Genomic DNA, 17,356 nt, shown 5'->3' with positions numbered 1-17,356 from the left:
GTTGACTAAAACAATGCACTTTTCCAAAAAGCTACAATACCCCATGAAATCAGTATAAACAGTCTGAATGAGCCTAGAATAAACATAACTGTGAAAGTTATACACAGTGATTCTTTTTTTTTAATAACTTTGTCAAATACTTCAGTCATATCAGACTGTTTTTAACAGTCTCCTTAATTGCTGTTTAATCTATATTCTTTAGACATAAAACCCCCCTACACTTCTTTTATTTACTAAGCATATAGAAATCATAGCATTATTCTACAGACATGAAATCTATTAGGAAAGTCATTCTAAGGCAAAACATGCTCCAAAGATATTTTTAGCTTGTGAGTTGTGTATGATAATGCACAGGCTATAGTGCCTTAAAACTCATCACTTCATCCTCCTAAGTCTCTTTTCATCTTACAGAACAACAAGGACACGGATCCACTTATCTCATTCAGAAGGCTACAGGAGAGCCTCACATCAAAGCTCTTCCTGCAGCTCTAAACCATCTTTCTAGAGTAAGCCTTCCTCCTGTTTCACCTATTTCACCACCCACACCACAGCTGACCTTTGAAGACCTTCGAAAATAGGGCAACAGGTGATTTGGCTGACAATAGACTTCAGAAGATCTTTTACAGGTCATGTTTTGCACTAGGAAAAAATCTTAAACTAATCTTCATATTGGCTCTTAGAAGGGAAAAAACTGTCAAACCAAGTGCAAAGAAATGTAATGTTAGAAAAGAAAACCTTCCGTCTGTCACAATCAAGGCTTTGGAAACCCAGCAGCTACAAAAGCCTGCAAACGCTGCATTCTTCTTCTCCTTCCAGTTCACATTACTCTTCTTAGTACTTCACTCAGGGGACATGGCACACAATTTCTAACATCAGTAATCTATAGAATTAACTTGCTCCTATGTAGCAAGGTAAAAGTTGCTCATTCGTCCCATGGTGAATGCAATACTTAATCAATGAGTAAGGTATTTCAACTTGTATTTACTGCACAGTAAGCAAACACTCTCTCAGTTTCTCTACATTTTTAAATTAGTAACACAGATAAAGATATATCCCACTAATTTACAAGGGTACTCTGTAAGAATATGTAAGCCAACTAGCAATAACTGCACTCAGCAGCTCAATCCCCCTCCCCCCATCCTGAGGTTACCTGTATTTAAGCTTTCCACTCTTAGAGGGAGACCAGACTGGGCCACAGCAACAAGTTTCAAAGCAATGTAAAATTGACTTCTTCCGAAATAGCCAAGTCTTGTTGCACCACAGAGCTCCATAATCTGAAATGAAACACAGTTACTTATAGAAAGAAATTTTTAAACACAACAGCTATACAGATTTCATCCATTTCAGAGCAGCATGCCATGTTTTCAAACACACTGAGCGCATCCCACTCCACAAAGATGACCTGCAATCTTACTGAAGGGCATTCCAGCTTGTGCCAGGTCACTGATAAGATACCAAGCATGACACACTCCAAATCAGACTCACAGCTAAATGATCCAGACTGCCTTTTTATCTACTGAGCAGTCTTGTCTAGACTGCAATGTTCCAAATGAGACACAAAGATGCCCTTGGAATACCACAGTGAAACACTTGTTGAAGTCAATGCAGATGGCATCACTGCTTCTCTTCTCTCAACCACAGTTCCAGACAATCTGGTAGACAAGTACTCTTGGTAATCCTAATTACTGTTTTCACCTTCATATGCCTAGAAATGGCTTCTAAACAGATAGCTCCACAATTCCTCAGGGACCAAACTGCAGCTGACCAGCATGCAGTTCCCTAAACAAAACTTTCTTTACATTCCTGAAGATGACTGTAACATCTTTCTCCAGTCACTGAGACACAACCCTGACTTCCACAACTATTCACAGAGAAATATGGCTTGCAACAACATTAGCTAGCTCTCTTAATATGCTCAGAAGGATCCCATCTAATCCCATTGACTTGATATTTCTCTAGAGACCCATCATCTTTTTGTAATACTACTACTTTCCCTCTTTCAATCTCATTTCAGGCACAGAAGTCCATGAGATTGCCTGTGACCATCAGTGCAGAGAATCTCAGACTAATTTACATCCATGGGCATTAATTTCTGTCCTCACCAGCTCTGAGTACAGAGGAGCCCTAGTGCAGGCAAGTTCCAGCTAAAGACGTGAATTTCACACAACAATAACTGAGCCACCCAATGCACAAAGCTGTTAGCCTGTATGCTTCAACACCACCAGATCAGAAAACAGACTTCAGTAACTCTGTCCAATGAATCAGATGGGTTTATCAACTACAACTGAGCCAGATGCAGCTCAACAAAAAACTACTTGGTTATCTCCTTGCCATGCACCAGGATTCTGGAACCTCATGTAAATAAGCTGCCGTAAAACCCATCACAGGAAGGAGCAAGAAGTTGACAAACACTTAGTTCCAAAAAAGTCACAAGAGGATCAGCAGGTAAAATCCCACTGGACAAAAAATGCATTAAATCAGTCGTCTGTGTCTGCATCACACTTTACACATTGTCCCACAGCTCCTCCGTTATGTGTATTTTCCTACTGTAGTATTTCTGCAGCATGATGTCTGGAGAGAAGTCAGGGGATCACAGAGCATTTTCCAAAACCCACTGAACAAAAAAAGAATTCAATACAGTTGAATACAACACAGTGATTTCAACAGGTTGGTGAGAGTATAAAAAGTTCCACCCGGAAAGAAGTCACAGAGTAACTGTCAGCGACAGATGACAATTCAAATAAAAACTGAGCCATCGACATTTAAATCTTTACTCAACCTAATGCCAGAAATAATCATCCTGAGTTTAAATAACTAGCAGAGCTAAAGGAGAGCTAGGAATCAAAACCAGTGTGACAGCAAGAGCAATTCTTTTATAAAGCGCTGTATGCTGGAAGACTGATGGAACATTGACATACTTGACTACAAGCAAAATAGAAAAGGCTTGTGGATTCAGTGGCCTAGCACCAACAGATGGGTTAACCAGACTTTCATGAGTCTTATGAAAAGGAGCAATGATAGAGGCATTTTGAGCTTATGGAATCATTAGGCAGTAATGGCTTTGAGCAATTTTAAAGTCACGGCTGAACTACAAGCTACCTTTTCTTGGAGCTTGTCAGTACTGCCAGATAGGAAAAAAACTTCAGTTAAAAACTGAATAACTAAGCTACTGTGATAGGTAAGTATGAGAAAGGAAAGAAAAGGCAAGCATGGATTCAAAGTAAATTTATATAAATACACCAGATGTAAGTATCAAGAAAAGCAAAAAGCTAAGGATATAAAAAAAAACCAAAACAAAAACCACCCAAGTCCTACCCACCCCCCTCAAAAAAGAATGTTCTGCTGCTGCTGAACAAGAGGTGTCAAATCCATTCACAGCTAGCTAAAGGAGTCCTCTGTTTCAAATACAGAATATAACCTAATCAGAAACACGACTGAAGGCTGAGAAAAATCATTAGATGCAAGCATCTAGTGGAAACTCCTCTGCTGAGTGACATCATGCCCAAACATACTCAAAACAGCGTACCTGGAAATTCCCTGAAGCAGGATTTAAACAAGAAACAGGTAATAAGTTATACTGAAAGGGGGAATAATAAAAAAAAATTATCAAATAACAGCTTCTCTGAGATTTAGGGCTTTCATCTGCTTAAGAAGAGAGAGGATAAGGAATTTCCCTAAACTCTTCAAGGAATGCAGAGCCATCTTCAAGACAAAGTGCTTCACAACTGTTTTAATCTCCTTAGATATAAAGAACCTGAGGTCACACTACTGCAATTTACTAGAGTAAGGCAAACAACTCAGTAAAGCTCCAGTACTGTTGAACGCCCTCGATAAAAAACACCAAAAAAAAACCCCAAAAAACAAAAACCCCCAAACAAACAAAAAACTCACAAAACCACACCTCTGTGCAGTAGCTGTGAATTACTAAATTGCATGCTCAGTCATCATACCACAAATAGGTAACAACAGCATCAGAAATACCAGGAGTTGGCAGAAACCAGACATGCCTGGGAAGCAGTATGTTGTCAAAGGGCACTGCTTCAAGCAGATGCCTTCTAGAACCCTTACAAGGTTTCAAATAAGAGGCCCCTGAATTTCAAGAGGTTTGTGAACCTTTACAAATGCCAGGTGAAGTGGAACAAATAATTTCTCTATCAAATGCAGTTCCCAGAACTCAGGAAATCTCACTGGGAGTGTCTTCCAGAATATCACAGTCTCCCTGCCCCCAGGTTCTTCTACAAGGCAAATGAAGCCCATTATCTGTAAATATTATTCATGCAGAAGTAAAACAGTATTTAAACAGGGATGACTTCAATGCTAAAACAATAAATGAAGCAACATACATGCCACCTACACAGTAAAGATAAAAATACTTCATCTGCTTGGAGAGAGTTACTTAAGTACTGTTCCATACCAGAGGGTGGCAAGAGGCAAGACCTGAAGACAACTTTAGCAGGCTGGAAGCTAAAACAGATATGCTGTGTGCTCATGGGAGGGGGAGTGAACAAACCTAGAGCAGGACCTTTTGTATCATCGCATCCAAACTAGGACACTGTTGATTAAAAAAGAAGTCTTACAGCAAGATTATAAACATGAAAATTGTTAAACACAAAGAAACCCTACACAGAATCACACAATAGTTGAACTTGCAAAGGTCCTCTGGAGATCACTTGCTCCACTCCTCATGCTCAAAGCAGGCTCAGCAGGTTGCTTTGGACTGTGTCCAGCTGAGATTTTGAGTATATATATATCCAAGTAGGGAAACTCAACAACCTCTCTAGACAACCTCTTTGAGTGATCACCTTTACAGTAACGAAGTTCTCTCTTATGTTTAAATTTAACAAAGACCATGAACAATTCCATGTAAACCATGCACTAGAAATACAAAACAAGTTCTCAGATTATTATACAATATATATGTGATACAAACTTGAGTTAAACCAAACCATATAAATATACTCGTGCTTCAATATTTAGAAAATGATTCTGAGTTTTACTGTGCATATTAACAACCTCCAAATGAAAAACTTAGAAAGAGTTGTTTACTTAAGATACAAAAAAGATAAAAAATTAAATATATCTTGCTCCAGTTTTGTTAGTTAATAAAAATGTAACTGATTGTGGACTGATTTTAATTCACAGTTTAAAATTTTAAAATGTATCATATCAACAATGTTATTCCTGTATCCCATACACAGTAGTTCATTGATGAGCTTTCAAACTGAAAACATAAAACAGAATGTTTTCCAACTTAAAACTTTATTGGAATAGAACCTCAAACTGGTTTCTAGAACACACTGTCCTACAATGATACTGTCCTGAAGTCACGTACTCCACTCACCTCAGCTACAACAAAAATCAGCCACATCTCTAATGTAATCCAGGGATGTGTGATGTAAGTTGAAAAAGTTTCCTCAGCATTGCTGTTGTAGTGGAAAAAACCCCTGACCATCCCTACACACTGAAGAACTATGAAAATCTCCTTTACTCGTTTTTTCCTAGCTTGAATACATTTCTGTCCTCCCAGTCTGTTATCTTCTAATCACATTATTCTGCAACTGCTGTTAGATCAATTCCTGTCACTTCATTTATCTCAATCTACCTCACTAATCGCTGACCACAGCCTGGCACAGTTTTCCAACTACAGTCTCTCACCTACTGCCAACTGGACAAAGCAATACTGATTAGTCTGCTAATATTAGTTAGAATTTTTAACTTCTCTTCAAAGATATCCCTTGACAGGTAGCTTCACAGATGCAACAGCTGTTGCACTGTGCAACAGGAACAAGACAGAGAACTGACAAAGATCCTTGTTTTGACGAGCTATATTTAACCAAATCAAGTCTCTGACCCAGTTCTTCACAGGGCTCCACAAAGCTTGGCACAAGGTGAGGCACAAATAAAAAAACCAACTGTAGACAGATAAAAAAAGAATGCCACTAAAAGAAACAGTGCAAGTATTGCTCTGAATTCTATGTTTCAACACATTGCAAACATTTCAACAGTCGTACACCTATCCAAGGATCATTTGCAAAATGTATCTATGAAGGATAATGAATACTGCTATATTTAATATTCAGTCAGTGTGAAGCAGAAAATGTTCATGTGCTGCTGAACAGCCAGTGTAAAATTACCTCTAATATGTACATTTATCTTGTTAGGTACTTAGGCATTGTAGTAAATACAGTTAATCAGTTGATACTAAGAATTCCAAGGCACAGAGTATATTCAGGGCATTGCTGTTCTCGGTTGCATAACAAATAGTAAGGTTTCACTGATTGTTCCATGAAGATACATCTCAGTCAATTTCACAAACCTGGCTTCAGAACACAGGCTTTGAAACAAATAAAACCAATAGTGCTGGAGGACTTCCAAGACAACACACGCTCTCTGGCAGTGAACTATTTACAGTCTCTTTCTGTCTGAGCTCCTCCTAATACTTCTCTGCCCTTGATTTTCACACTGCACAGATCCACAGTGGAAGCAGACTGCTAAAATGCCATCGGGAAGAAAAAGCTACTCATCCGCTTGGACAATTAATTCTCTATAGACACTTAGAGCTAAGATTTCCATTCTTACAGGTCATTCCAGGGTCAAACATACATCTGTTTCAGTTAAATGAAATTTCAGAATTAATCACATCAGAAATAATTAGCTGTTCAAAAAATGACCCAGTACTTTAAGGCTCAGAGGAATTATTCTGCCCCTGTACTTTGGGATCTGTTTTACAAGCATGCCCACTCCCTGAGTACAGGTTGTCAGATCTGGAGTCATGCTTCCGCTTTGCCAATAGAAAAGTAGTGAAAATCACCAGAAATTTAAAACTCTGATTTATGACAGATAAATTCTTAACAAGTGAACACGCTGAACACCACAAACACACAAAAACCTCACAGAACTTTTATTATTGGTGGTGCTTTTTGAAACAGTTACATTTAGGTAATTGCTGAACTCGACCCATTCCAAAAGCTGTCTGCAACACCTCTTGTTGCTCCTGGTAGCATGTAGATTCCCAAAGGATTAGCCTCATTTGTTAAAGACACTTCCTAATGCAGCAGTAGCTTTTTGATGTTTCCATTTGCAATCAAAATTTGTGGTCTTACTCACAGCTTCTGCAAAAGCTGTTACAAGCTCTACACATGAATCTGATCTGCAGAGTCTCTCATGCAGAGCTCTATGGCTCTCCAAAGGTCAGTAATTCTCTTCTGATTTGGTAGTACATGGCAACCACCACCCATCAATCCACAAAGATAAAGTAGATGCACCCTACATGTAACTATAAACCCTGACTTAGAGGATCCATTTTTCCAAATATCTAGAGTAATTGACTGTCCTCCTTGACTACAACTCAAAGAAAATGTTGTCATACAGCCTCAAAAACAGGGTAGAATAAAGAATTCTATGCCCTTCTGATTGGTTCAGTAGCACCAACAGAGGAAAATACAGACAGCCAGATGAACACTCACTTAGAAAGCAACTACCATCCTCCCAAGTAAAAAGTCACACCTGGAAGACTTCAAGGCAGAGTTGCCCTTTGTTTGCATTAAGACTTTCTCTACTGCTTTTTCTTTGGCACAGTAGGTGCTCATGAGAAAGACACTTTACAAACAGAAATGGTAATAAAGTAGCCAGAAGAACTGGAAATTTTAAAAAAATCTAAACAAGCAAAAGACAGCCTGGGGAACTACAAGAACCATTTCTCATTTTTGATGCATAAAGAGAGGCTCTTTTAAAGTGAGATATTCCACATACCTGTGTTCTCTTACAATGTAATTCTACATTACTGCTTAACCTAAATAGCTCCTCCCTCCTCTGCTCTCAGCTGCAGTTCCCCATTCCTGAGCAGTAACTGCTGCTTATCCGTCTGGTCACACAATGTGATTACTCCACTCAGTAGGCCAACAAAAAGTTACTGTGTTAGTTATTTTCTCCTTTATTAAACTGAATCTGTCTACTGTACAACCAACAAACACCTCAGCAGAGCTTCAGAAATTATTTACTCACAGGTTTTATTTACCATAGAAAAAGTACAAGTTTTTATGAACAAACTGTAATGAATCTCATATAGCATGTATCTCCCACTGTTCAACATCAGATAGCTGGAACTTGGTTTTTAGGCTTGTAGTTTATGTTTTTGACAAGCAAAGCCTGAAGCAGAAATGGCACACAAGCCCCAGCTGGCACACACAGAATTACATTCTTCGTCTGTAATCTTTTGAGGCACTTGGTTTTATTCTTGCAATAATTGAAAGTCCAACTGAATACTTATGAAGACTGAGTTAGTCTTCATAAGTATTTGCCCTAACTTTAAGCATAAAAGTATTTGCCCTAACATTTGCCCTAATTTTAAGCAAGCAAACTTTTGTTTGCTTGTTCTTATGGTTGAAGTTTATGTGAGTAAATAACACTGAAGCTTCTGAAGCTCTACTGATCTTCAAAACATAATTTATCTTCCTTAGCATAAACAAATGAATGGAATTAATTGTATTTAATTATCAAGAAAGCATCTAGCTTCAGCAGGCACTGGAGAGATACTTCACATATATTCTAATTGTGGATACTCCTATCATGCAGCATTAAGTTGAATATTTTTCCCATAATACTAAAAGCTGAAGAGAGGAGCATTTATACAGACATTTTCATTCTTTTCAGACCTTCTCTATAATTTAAGCATTCCAGTGATTGATATTTTTTGCTATTAATTACTATCTTGCTTTTTCAGTTTTAACATTTTCCCCACACATCACCTTCCTTTACTATGCCAGAACAATACTAACAGAGAAAAACTCCAAATAAGCACAAGCTTCTGGTTCTTCTGCTAATGTAAAACAAAGATTAAGGCATTCACTGGTCCCAGATTTAGTGGTCATGCTGTGGCCTGGACAAATAGGACTGTCCTGGTCTGTTCCTGTCCTTCCTGAGCACATCAGGAAGGACATCACATTACCTGAAGCTACTGTGTTGATTACTTTGCACTCCTTTTCCATGCCAGTCTTTTCTTCTCTGAGTATCAATCTGAGCACTGTTAATTAGTCACTTAGCTTTGCACTGCTCTATTTCTCCCACAGAGGCCAAGAAGCCTTAACGATGTGTCTATCAAAGTTTAAATAAACCTTGGTTAAAGTTCTAAAAACGGCACAATTACAGAGCTGCACTTGAGACTCCACTGTTAACATCAGGTCTTAATTTCTTTTAAGATGCTTCAAATCAGAAAAACCAAGTCATTCACACTATTGTAACAATAACAACAGACTTTTCTACAAAGTTCCCAACTACTAGTCTGCAACAGGAGTATGTCAGCATCTAATGCTAAATTTTACACTACTCAGTCCTGGTCATCCTTTTCTGGGATTACTGAAGTTGAAAGATATGTTCAAAACTGAGCCTACTCACTGCTCTGCTACCTTACTTCAGAAGCATTTTAGACATCAGCAGTCAATCATTCCAGAAATTCAGGTCAGACTGTCATCTTTTCCAAGTCTTTTAAGCTCTCAAAACACAGTTCCTATACATAGTCAGACATGCCTAAGTTATGCTGTATTTTTTGTATAACAAGTGTAGGGATAATTTAACTCTTCAGACACTAACCCCAGGTGGAAAAACAAGCAAGTCATGAACACGATCACTAACTTGGTACATTAATTTAGAAAAAATTACATTGCTGGCTTAAGAATATCCTTATGGTCAACAGAAATGCTAAAGGAAGGAGAATAAGAGGGAAATATACTCTTACATTAATCATTATTGGAACTGCAGTGAGAAATCTGATAGTCCACATATTTTTCTCACACTCACTTCTGACTTCAAACTAATTTAAAAGAAAAGCAGAATTCCAATCTGACATCTAGGAATTCTACAAGAAGGATTAACCTAAACCAGCGAATATTTATTGCCAAATAGGTAGGAAACTTGTCTGCAAGGACTAATATTTCGAGAGCTAGTAAATACAATTGAAAAGTCACAGAGACTGCCAGCAGAGTCCTGTAATTTCACAGGATCTGCAGTAACATTTACTGAAGATTAGACTAAGATGAAGGCATGTTTCCCATTTTTCACAGTCAGTCAAGTACTTAAAACTTCTAACACAAAAGAAATGCTTTTACCAGTAAAAGATCAAATTTACAATCCATAATTTCGTACAGTCAACTTGATTCTAAGACAGCTACATTTGCCAAAGGCCCTGATATTTCCGATTCTAGAATTCTATCCAGTTATGTCAGAAAGGATATTAATCACCCCTGCTGTCATCTGACAGCATGTTTAAAAAGAAAAGAATAAACTGTTTTCAAACTAAGCTGAGCTGTGATACTTGGAATTATCTGAGTGCTGTGTTGGCATACAGAATTATGAACGAATTAGTTACTACGTAAGTGACTGTACAGTATGAATATCAATTTCAAAGTCTCAAAACCAATTACACCAAGAATTCCACTAAAAACAAATGTAAGTCTAATAGACTTAATCTAAAGTCCTAAAGTTTTGCCATGACTTCCTACTTTTTGTTGCAAAAAAAAAAAAAAGACTGTTCTCTTCCTAAATGCTGCAGAGATATGAGACCACTCCAACTAATTAACCGTAAAAATAAATTAATTTTCAGCCCTGCAGTCTCTGTGAAAGTAACATCAGTAATGTTTAATTAAACATTTCTACCAGAATTCTGCAGAAACTCAAAGCATAATTCACAGGATAAACAGCAGATTAAAAGTCATTCCTGGCACTAACAGAAAGCACACTCTTATGTATCTCATCAATACAGGGAATCAAAGCTAACCTACTGCTCAGCTGAAAGAAGAATACTTTATTACAGTGACATTTGAAGGGAAAAAATAGGTGATTCACAAATCAGATATTTTTAACTGCAGATCCAGGCACTTACAACAGGTTTTTAACAACTCTTGTTTACTAAATGAGGACTGGGATACAGCATAATACATGTGTGCAAACACGTCTTATATGAAAATATATAAACATGTAAAATTATATGTAAATTAGGTAACATTATAGTCATAAGTCTAGAGATTCATGCATTTTATGGTGCTCAAGCCAAAAACATACTACAGATTAGTAAGAAAATTGCTGTAGTTAGAGGTATCTACACTGGAAGAATACCTTGATAATGACCTGTTGTGAACATTGCCTCAGAAGGAGTCTAAACTAATTTTATGTCTTATCTAAGTGACATGTTAATATAAGATTTAAAAAAAACAAACAAAAAGAAAACCTCAAGCAAACAAAATGTATGAGTTGGATTAAAGTGATTTTCTTCATTTCAGCTTGTTACAGACTAGTTATAGGTCAGTATTAGAGAAGAAAGCTTTTTACAAAGCAAACATTTTTTAAAGATCTAAAAGTGCTATTATTTTAAATATACTTCAAATTCCTATGACTAAAAGGAAGGCATGAAATTCACTATATATAAGGAATTCTGATTTTTTTACCCCATCAGCTCTGAAAGAATAATAAATTCAGCAAATTAACCAGAATAAGTGTGAGTCTTCTGCATGTCTCTACCAAACAGGCAATCCTAAGCATGCCCTGGCTCATCTTCCATTCAAAGTTGGCATTTAGTAGACCCTACTGATTTGACAAACAGGTAGTCTTTCTGTAGGAAAATTCACTGAAACAGTAATTGCAACAACACAATAATTGTGAACAAGCTGTTATTTTCTTAGATTCCTTTCTCTCTACAGCCACTTCCCAACAAAGAAGCCAACACTTTAAATCAAGAACCTGCAATTTCATTTCATCATGTTCTGCCTATAGATTGTAATTCCATTTATAATTGTGCTGCCTGTCAGCAAATGAGCTCTGGCATTTGAGAAAACCACCACTGCATCTTCTGTTCCCTCTGTCTGCCAAAAACTGGCACCCCAAGAACAACAGAAGGCAGCACACGCCTGCATCCCAGAGTATGGACTTCTCAATGAAGCAGCTGCATCACAGGTATGCACTTTCTTACAACTTCTGAAGTGAGGGCATGAAACTAAGAGAGTTAAGGTAGACAACCAGAATGTAATTCTTCCTATCAATGAAAGAAGAAGAAGCAAAACTAATCTGTCTGTAAAGACTCCTTAAAAAACGAACAAAAAGCTTGAAAGTGGCTAACAAGAGCTAAAAATAGCTTTACACTAGGTTTTTACTGGACTAACATAAGCTTACTGTAATTGAAGTAAATGGGCATAACCGTGTAATTCATCTGTCAAAGACTTTCCAACACTAAATTAGAAGTTAGGTAACATTGCTGAACAATGCCAGCACTGAAGATGACAGTTCATTCATTTTAGAGAAGATATATGCCAATACTCACACATTGTAGTTATATAGTAATGTTGTATTTTAAAGCAAGATGCTCTGACTCATTAATTTCAGATGAGTATCATATGCACCACTGACTTGCTTCTTGTCTGGTGAATTTTCTGTGATTCATAATCAAGAGTACAAATTCAGAAAACATTCTGTGATTAACTCACCTAAGTAAGAATTCTACAAATCAAATGGAACAGCTAGTGTATTCATTCCATACGCAAGTAATGAGTTTCACAATACATTTTTTGGCTAACTGTAGCTTTTACAAGCAATTTCCCCACCACTGCAGAGACACCAAAAACTGACTTTATTAGCATACATCCAAGAGCATTTTAGGTCAGATGTGAAATACGCCTTTGAAGCCAATTTCCCTGAGCACGCTCCTCCCTGCAGCCGCTCCAGAACAGGCAACTACGTTTCTTTTGTATCAAGGCACACAAGGAATCCCAGCTAACATCCAGTGCACAGGACCAGGCTGGAACTCTAGCAAAGGGAAGCTCCTGAAGTGCATAAACACGGTGGGTGACAGCTCCTCAGGATCACTTGTGTTGTGTCATGCTGCTTGCACACACCAACACCAATGCACACGCAAGTGAGATACAAGATGAGGCAAGTGAAAACTACATTTGACACAACCTTCTAACTTGTGGTTGCACAAGCTCCCTGGACCAGCTCACTGTCTGTTCAAAGGAAAGCCAGAGCCAGCTCCATCTTCCAGGCTTTAAGCTAACAAACCTCATGCCAGGTCACAACTAAAATATCCAACTGCTCTAGAACAAAGAAAATTCTCTACTTCCCTTCAGTCAGAGAGTTCTCCTGCCTCCTTTCTTGTGCTAGCACTGACATTCATTCAATCCCACTGTCACCTGATACAGAGTTATAACCAACAAAAAGCTGTGATTAATTTTCTGGCCACAACAGCACTGGACAGGCACGAGTATCTCTGCAAGAAGGAACACAAGGCTGAGGGAAAACAGGAGCACCTTCTTTAGCGCCAACTCACCATTACATTTTTGTCAGCTGCAATGTGAAACCACACCCTGAGAGTGATCTGAAGACTCATAACTGTTGTGAAGTAGCTGGACTTCTTACCCCAACACACATACTATTATTTGCTCTTTTATGCAAGTCTTCTACCTTAATGCTCATTTCAGGGATGTGCATACAAAAGAAGAAATGTGGGTTAATAGAGACTGGTGTTCTGACACATGCATCTTTGGTATGGTACTTTATTCTGATAATAAAGCTGTCCTTTTGTAGATGTGTACAAAACAGACATCTAGTTTTTCTTTTCCAGGATGCTGTAGCTCAGCATACAACACTCTTAACTGTTTCATTCTTCTATATGTTCATTTATCCCCACTAAACAGGCAGCTGACAGTGTCCCTCAGAGGGAGAAATGAAATTGATTAGGAACAATGAGACACATTTGCTCCTGGGAGACAGATCTCTCACAAGGACACAACTCTGCAAAAAAGGCTGCACATACATGCAGCCTTTGGACAACAGAATTGCAAGTAAAACAAGTTATGAGTCTAAAAATGCAACTGTCAGACATTTTCATTTCCAATGGAGTCAGTTCTGAACTCTTCAAAGGTACCTACCAACCTGTAGTATTGAAAAGGAAAAACTACAAAGTAGTTCCTCAGGACTGCTTGGCCCCCTTGAGCTTGAAGAGCGACCATTTTACGCTGTGTTTTGCACACCTACAAAAGTACTTAGCATTCATGTGACCAGTACTACACTTGCATTCCAGGATTATGTAAGGATTGGGTAACTGAACCAAGTTCATTTTCCCACAAGCATCAGGTGCTTCAAATGAACAGGTAAAAACACAGCACCCGTATGGTCAAAAGAAAATTCCATCTCCTTCACAGGGTTTCTTTATTTCTTAAGCTATTTCATCTTGAGGTTTAAGTTACACAGTCTCAGCTTTCAAAGCATCAAATGCAACTTCCCTTTGAAGAACCCCAATACAATATATTCATGCCTGTGTTAAGCTGGTGTAGAGCCATACCTTAAGAAGAATGGAAAATAACTAGACATCTAAATTACTTTCAAACTATGAGGTACTTTAGAGGTGACCAACTGTGACTGCACAAGATACTCATAATGGGTCAAACTGCTAAGGGCATTTCAACTTTCTTTGTACTATTTACAGTCTCATTCCTCAGGCAATCTAATATCTTGTTTGCCATTTTAACTGCAAGGTTCTCCTTGAGATCACTAGAGTGATAAGCCAGGTCTGCTTCTTGAGTTAATTTATTTAGGACCCATGGAATGACGCCCGAGTAGTCTCTCTTCTTCAGATGCAGTCTACTTTGCAGGAAAATATCTGACCTCTTCTGCAAAAGATAAGGATATAATCTGTGGACACTTGTTTTTAGAATTCCAGGTCTTTCCAAGTTCTTGCACTAAATTCCTGCATAAAGTCTCTAGTACTAGTGTACTGTACACTGATTCAGACCAGTTTTATGTAAAAGAAATTTCTAAATACAGCAAAGATGTAAACATTCACTTTCCCTGGGATGATTTTTCTGAAATTGGCTGGCCACACACAAAAAGCAGCCATGGGTGGCCCTTGAGAAACCTTACTCATAATAGAGCATGCAGACTCTCCTACCATTAAGCCCAGTCTAGCAAGTCATCAAATAAGAGATGACTGGTTTTACCAGGAAGAACCATTTCCTATTCAACCCTCTTCCACTTCATTGTGTCTTAAACTCATTTCAACTAACCAAGCTGGGAGGCCCAAAACACACCAACAGTAACCCTAGTCAGTAAGTGTTCTCCTGGCACTGAATTTCTGTACCCTGCAATTTGTGTTTCTAGCAACAGTGAGTTTAATACTTTGTTAAAAGGGCTGCTTATCTCACTAGGCTGAGGATGAAACCGCATAAAAGGCGGCATGGCTTTCTAAATACAGCTTTACCCACAGCAGCTTAAAAGACTATGTAAACTTTAAAGCACTGAACAATGACAGAGGGAACTGCAAGAGCAGCAAATTATTACACATAGCTCTTCATAAGAATGGTTCACTGGGAATACCTTCCTCAAATAATCACACATGCACACCAAAGCAGACTTGCCCTTTCCTATGCAGGTAGCTCTGCAATACTGCTAGAGGTCTTGGACACAGGCTGGCTGAGGAAGTGCTAAAACTGTGCACATGCATACTGCAAGTATGGGCCCGTGTCAGCCTTAACACCACATTTTTTGTTATTAGAAACATTTGGCTGACTACAGGTAAGTTAATACCTGCCAGCAAGTGATGTCCAAAAAAAACTGCATGGCTTAGGTAAAGTGGACCAGTGTCAGTAGTGCCCAATGACACAAAACCAGGTTTCCTTCTACGCTGTTCTTCATCAGCAGATCATGGGGACAATCTCACTCACCGTCAGTTTTACACTCTACAGTTCTCACACTGTGGATGGCCTCTGTCGGTATGGAGTATTTTCCTACCAGTTCCTGGGCGCTGCCAGCAGAGACATCACCATCCCCTTTCCAGCCCTGCAGTCACAGGGGCATAAGGGGAGGGGGGCCGGCACAGGGTGCACAACTCGCTGTGCCCCCTGCCCTTCCCTTGCAGCTGGAGGGGCTCAGGTGCCCGGTCACCCAACAGCTCCTTCCTACTGTGTCCAGTCCTGAGCTCCTCGGTACAAGAATGACAAGGAGCTAACAGAGTCCAGCGGAGGGACACAAAGCTGACCAGGGTCTGGAGCTCTCTTATCAGGACAGACCAACGGAGCTGGGCCTGTTTAGGCTAGAGAAGACTGAGAAAGGATCTCATTAATGTACATAAATATCTCAAACGGGATGGTGCCAGGCTCTTTCCAGTGGTGCCCAGCGACAGGATGAGGAGCAATGGCCATAAACTAAATCACAGTAAGTTTCACCTCTACACGAGGCAGAGCCTCTTCCCACCGAGGACTGAACAGGCGGCCCAGGGAGGTCGCGGAGTCTCTCTGGAGACCTCAAACCCCACCTGGGCGCGTTCCTGTGTCACCTGCTCCAGGTGACCCTGCCTCGGCAGGGGGCTGGACGAGATGATCTCCACAGGTCCCTCCCAACGCCAAAGACTCTGCGATTCCCGAGTCCCCGCCGGCGGGACGCCCCCCGCCCAAGGGCTGCGGGGCGGGCGGGGGGCTCGGGCCGGGCGGAGGGGAAGGGCAGGGCCGGGCCGGGGCCATCTCGGCACGACGGGGCGGTGCCCGGGCCCGCCGACCCCCGGGGGCGCGGCGGCGGCGGCCGTACCTGCATGACCACGTCGTTGGGCAGCTGCGCGGCGCGGAAGAGCTCCAGGACGCGCCCGTTGGACGCCACCTTCTTGGTACTCTCGGTGTCGCAGTAGGAGAAGAGGTCGCAGTAGTAGCGCTGCTCCGCCTCGCTCAGCGTCATCCCCTCCATCTTTTAGCGCCGCGGACCATCCGCATCCGGCGGCGGGGCCGGGGGCAGGCGGCGGTGGCGGCGGGGGTTGGGGGGGCACACACGGGACACACGCGCCGCCGGCGGCCGCGCGCGGGCGGCTGCTCGCACCTTCCCCCCGCCGCCCGCCCGCCCACGCGGCCGCGCGCCTGCGCGCCTCCCCCGCGCCTGCGCGCGCCGCCGCCCGGAAAGGGAGGCGTGGGGAGCGCCCAGCGCCGCGGGCAACCCGCCCCCTCCGCGCCGGCGGCGGCGGCGGAAGCGCCGGGCCCGGGGGCGGGGCTAGCGGGGCGAAGGCCCAGTGCCCTGCCCCGCGGTGCCGGCGCCATCTGCGGCGTCTTGGGCGCCGGGGTGCCGTGGCAGCAGTAGTGGTCCGTGGGCCCCGGGCCCACTCCGCGGCCCGGCCGTGCGCCGCAGCGCCCCCTGTGGGTGTGGCGGCGCGGGGAAGGCTCCCGGGCCCGAGCCCGGCGGGGCGCGGGCGCTCGGAGCCCGGTGCGGGACCGTGTCCCGCTCTGGCTCGGCCGGGACTGCACAGGCACCCGGGGAAGCTGCCCAGTAAATCTGGGGATGCTCAGCTGCGCGACCGTCCCGGCCATGCCGTGTTGGTGAGTCGTGTGAGAGGCTGAGG

General features: G+C 41.3%; 1 protein-coding gene across 13 annotated transcripts in view; it reads right to left on the bottom strand.

The window, feature by feature from the left end:
* Nucleotides 1-16,851, bottom strand: part of REPS1 (RALBP1 associated Eps domain containing 1) — a 63,870-nt gene extending 47,019 nt beyond the window's left edge. For all 13 annotated transcript variants that reach the window (XM_064708297.1, XM_064708310.1, XM_064708298.1 and 10 more), the window contains exons 1-2: nucleotides 16,561-16,851; nucleotides 1,151-1,274 (exon numbers count right to left, since the gene is read on the bottom strand). In XM_064708297.1, coding sequence (XP_064564367.1) covers nucleotides 1,151-1,274; nucleotides 16,561-16,713 — 277 coding nt within the window. In that variant the 5' untranslated portion in view covers nucleotides 16,714-16,851. The remainder of the gene's footprint in view (nucleotides 1-1,150; nucleotides 1,275-16,560) is intronic.
* Nucleotides 16,852-17,356: the final 505 nt, after the last annotated feature.

The sequence above is a fragment of the Zonotrichia leucophrys genome, chromosome 3 (assembly GCF_028769735.1).
Source record: "Zonotrichia leucophrys gambelii isolate GWCS_2022_RI chromosome 3, RI_Zleu_2.0, whole genome shotgun sequence".
In the NCBI taxonomy this organism is placed as follows: domain Eukaryota; kingdom Metazoa; phylum Chordata; class Aves; order Passeriformes; family Passerellidae; genus Zonotrichia; species Zonotrichia leucophrys.
The sequence above is the reverse complement of the archived record's forward strand: the minus strand, read 5'-3'. Positions and strand labels throughout refer to the sequence as shown.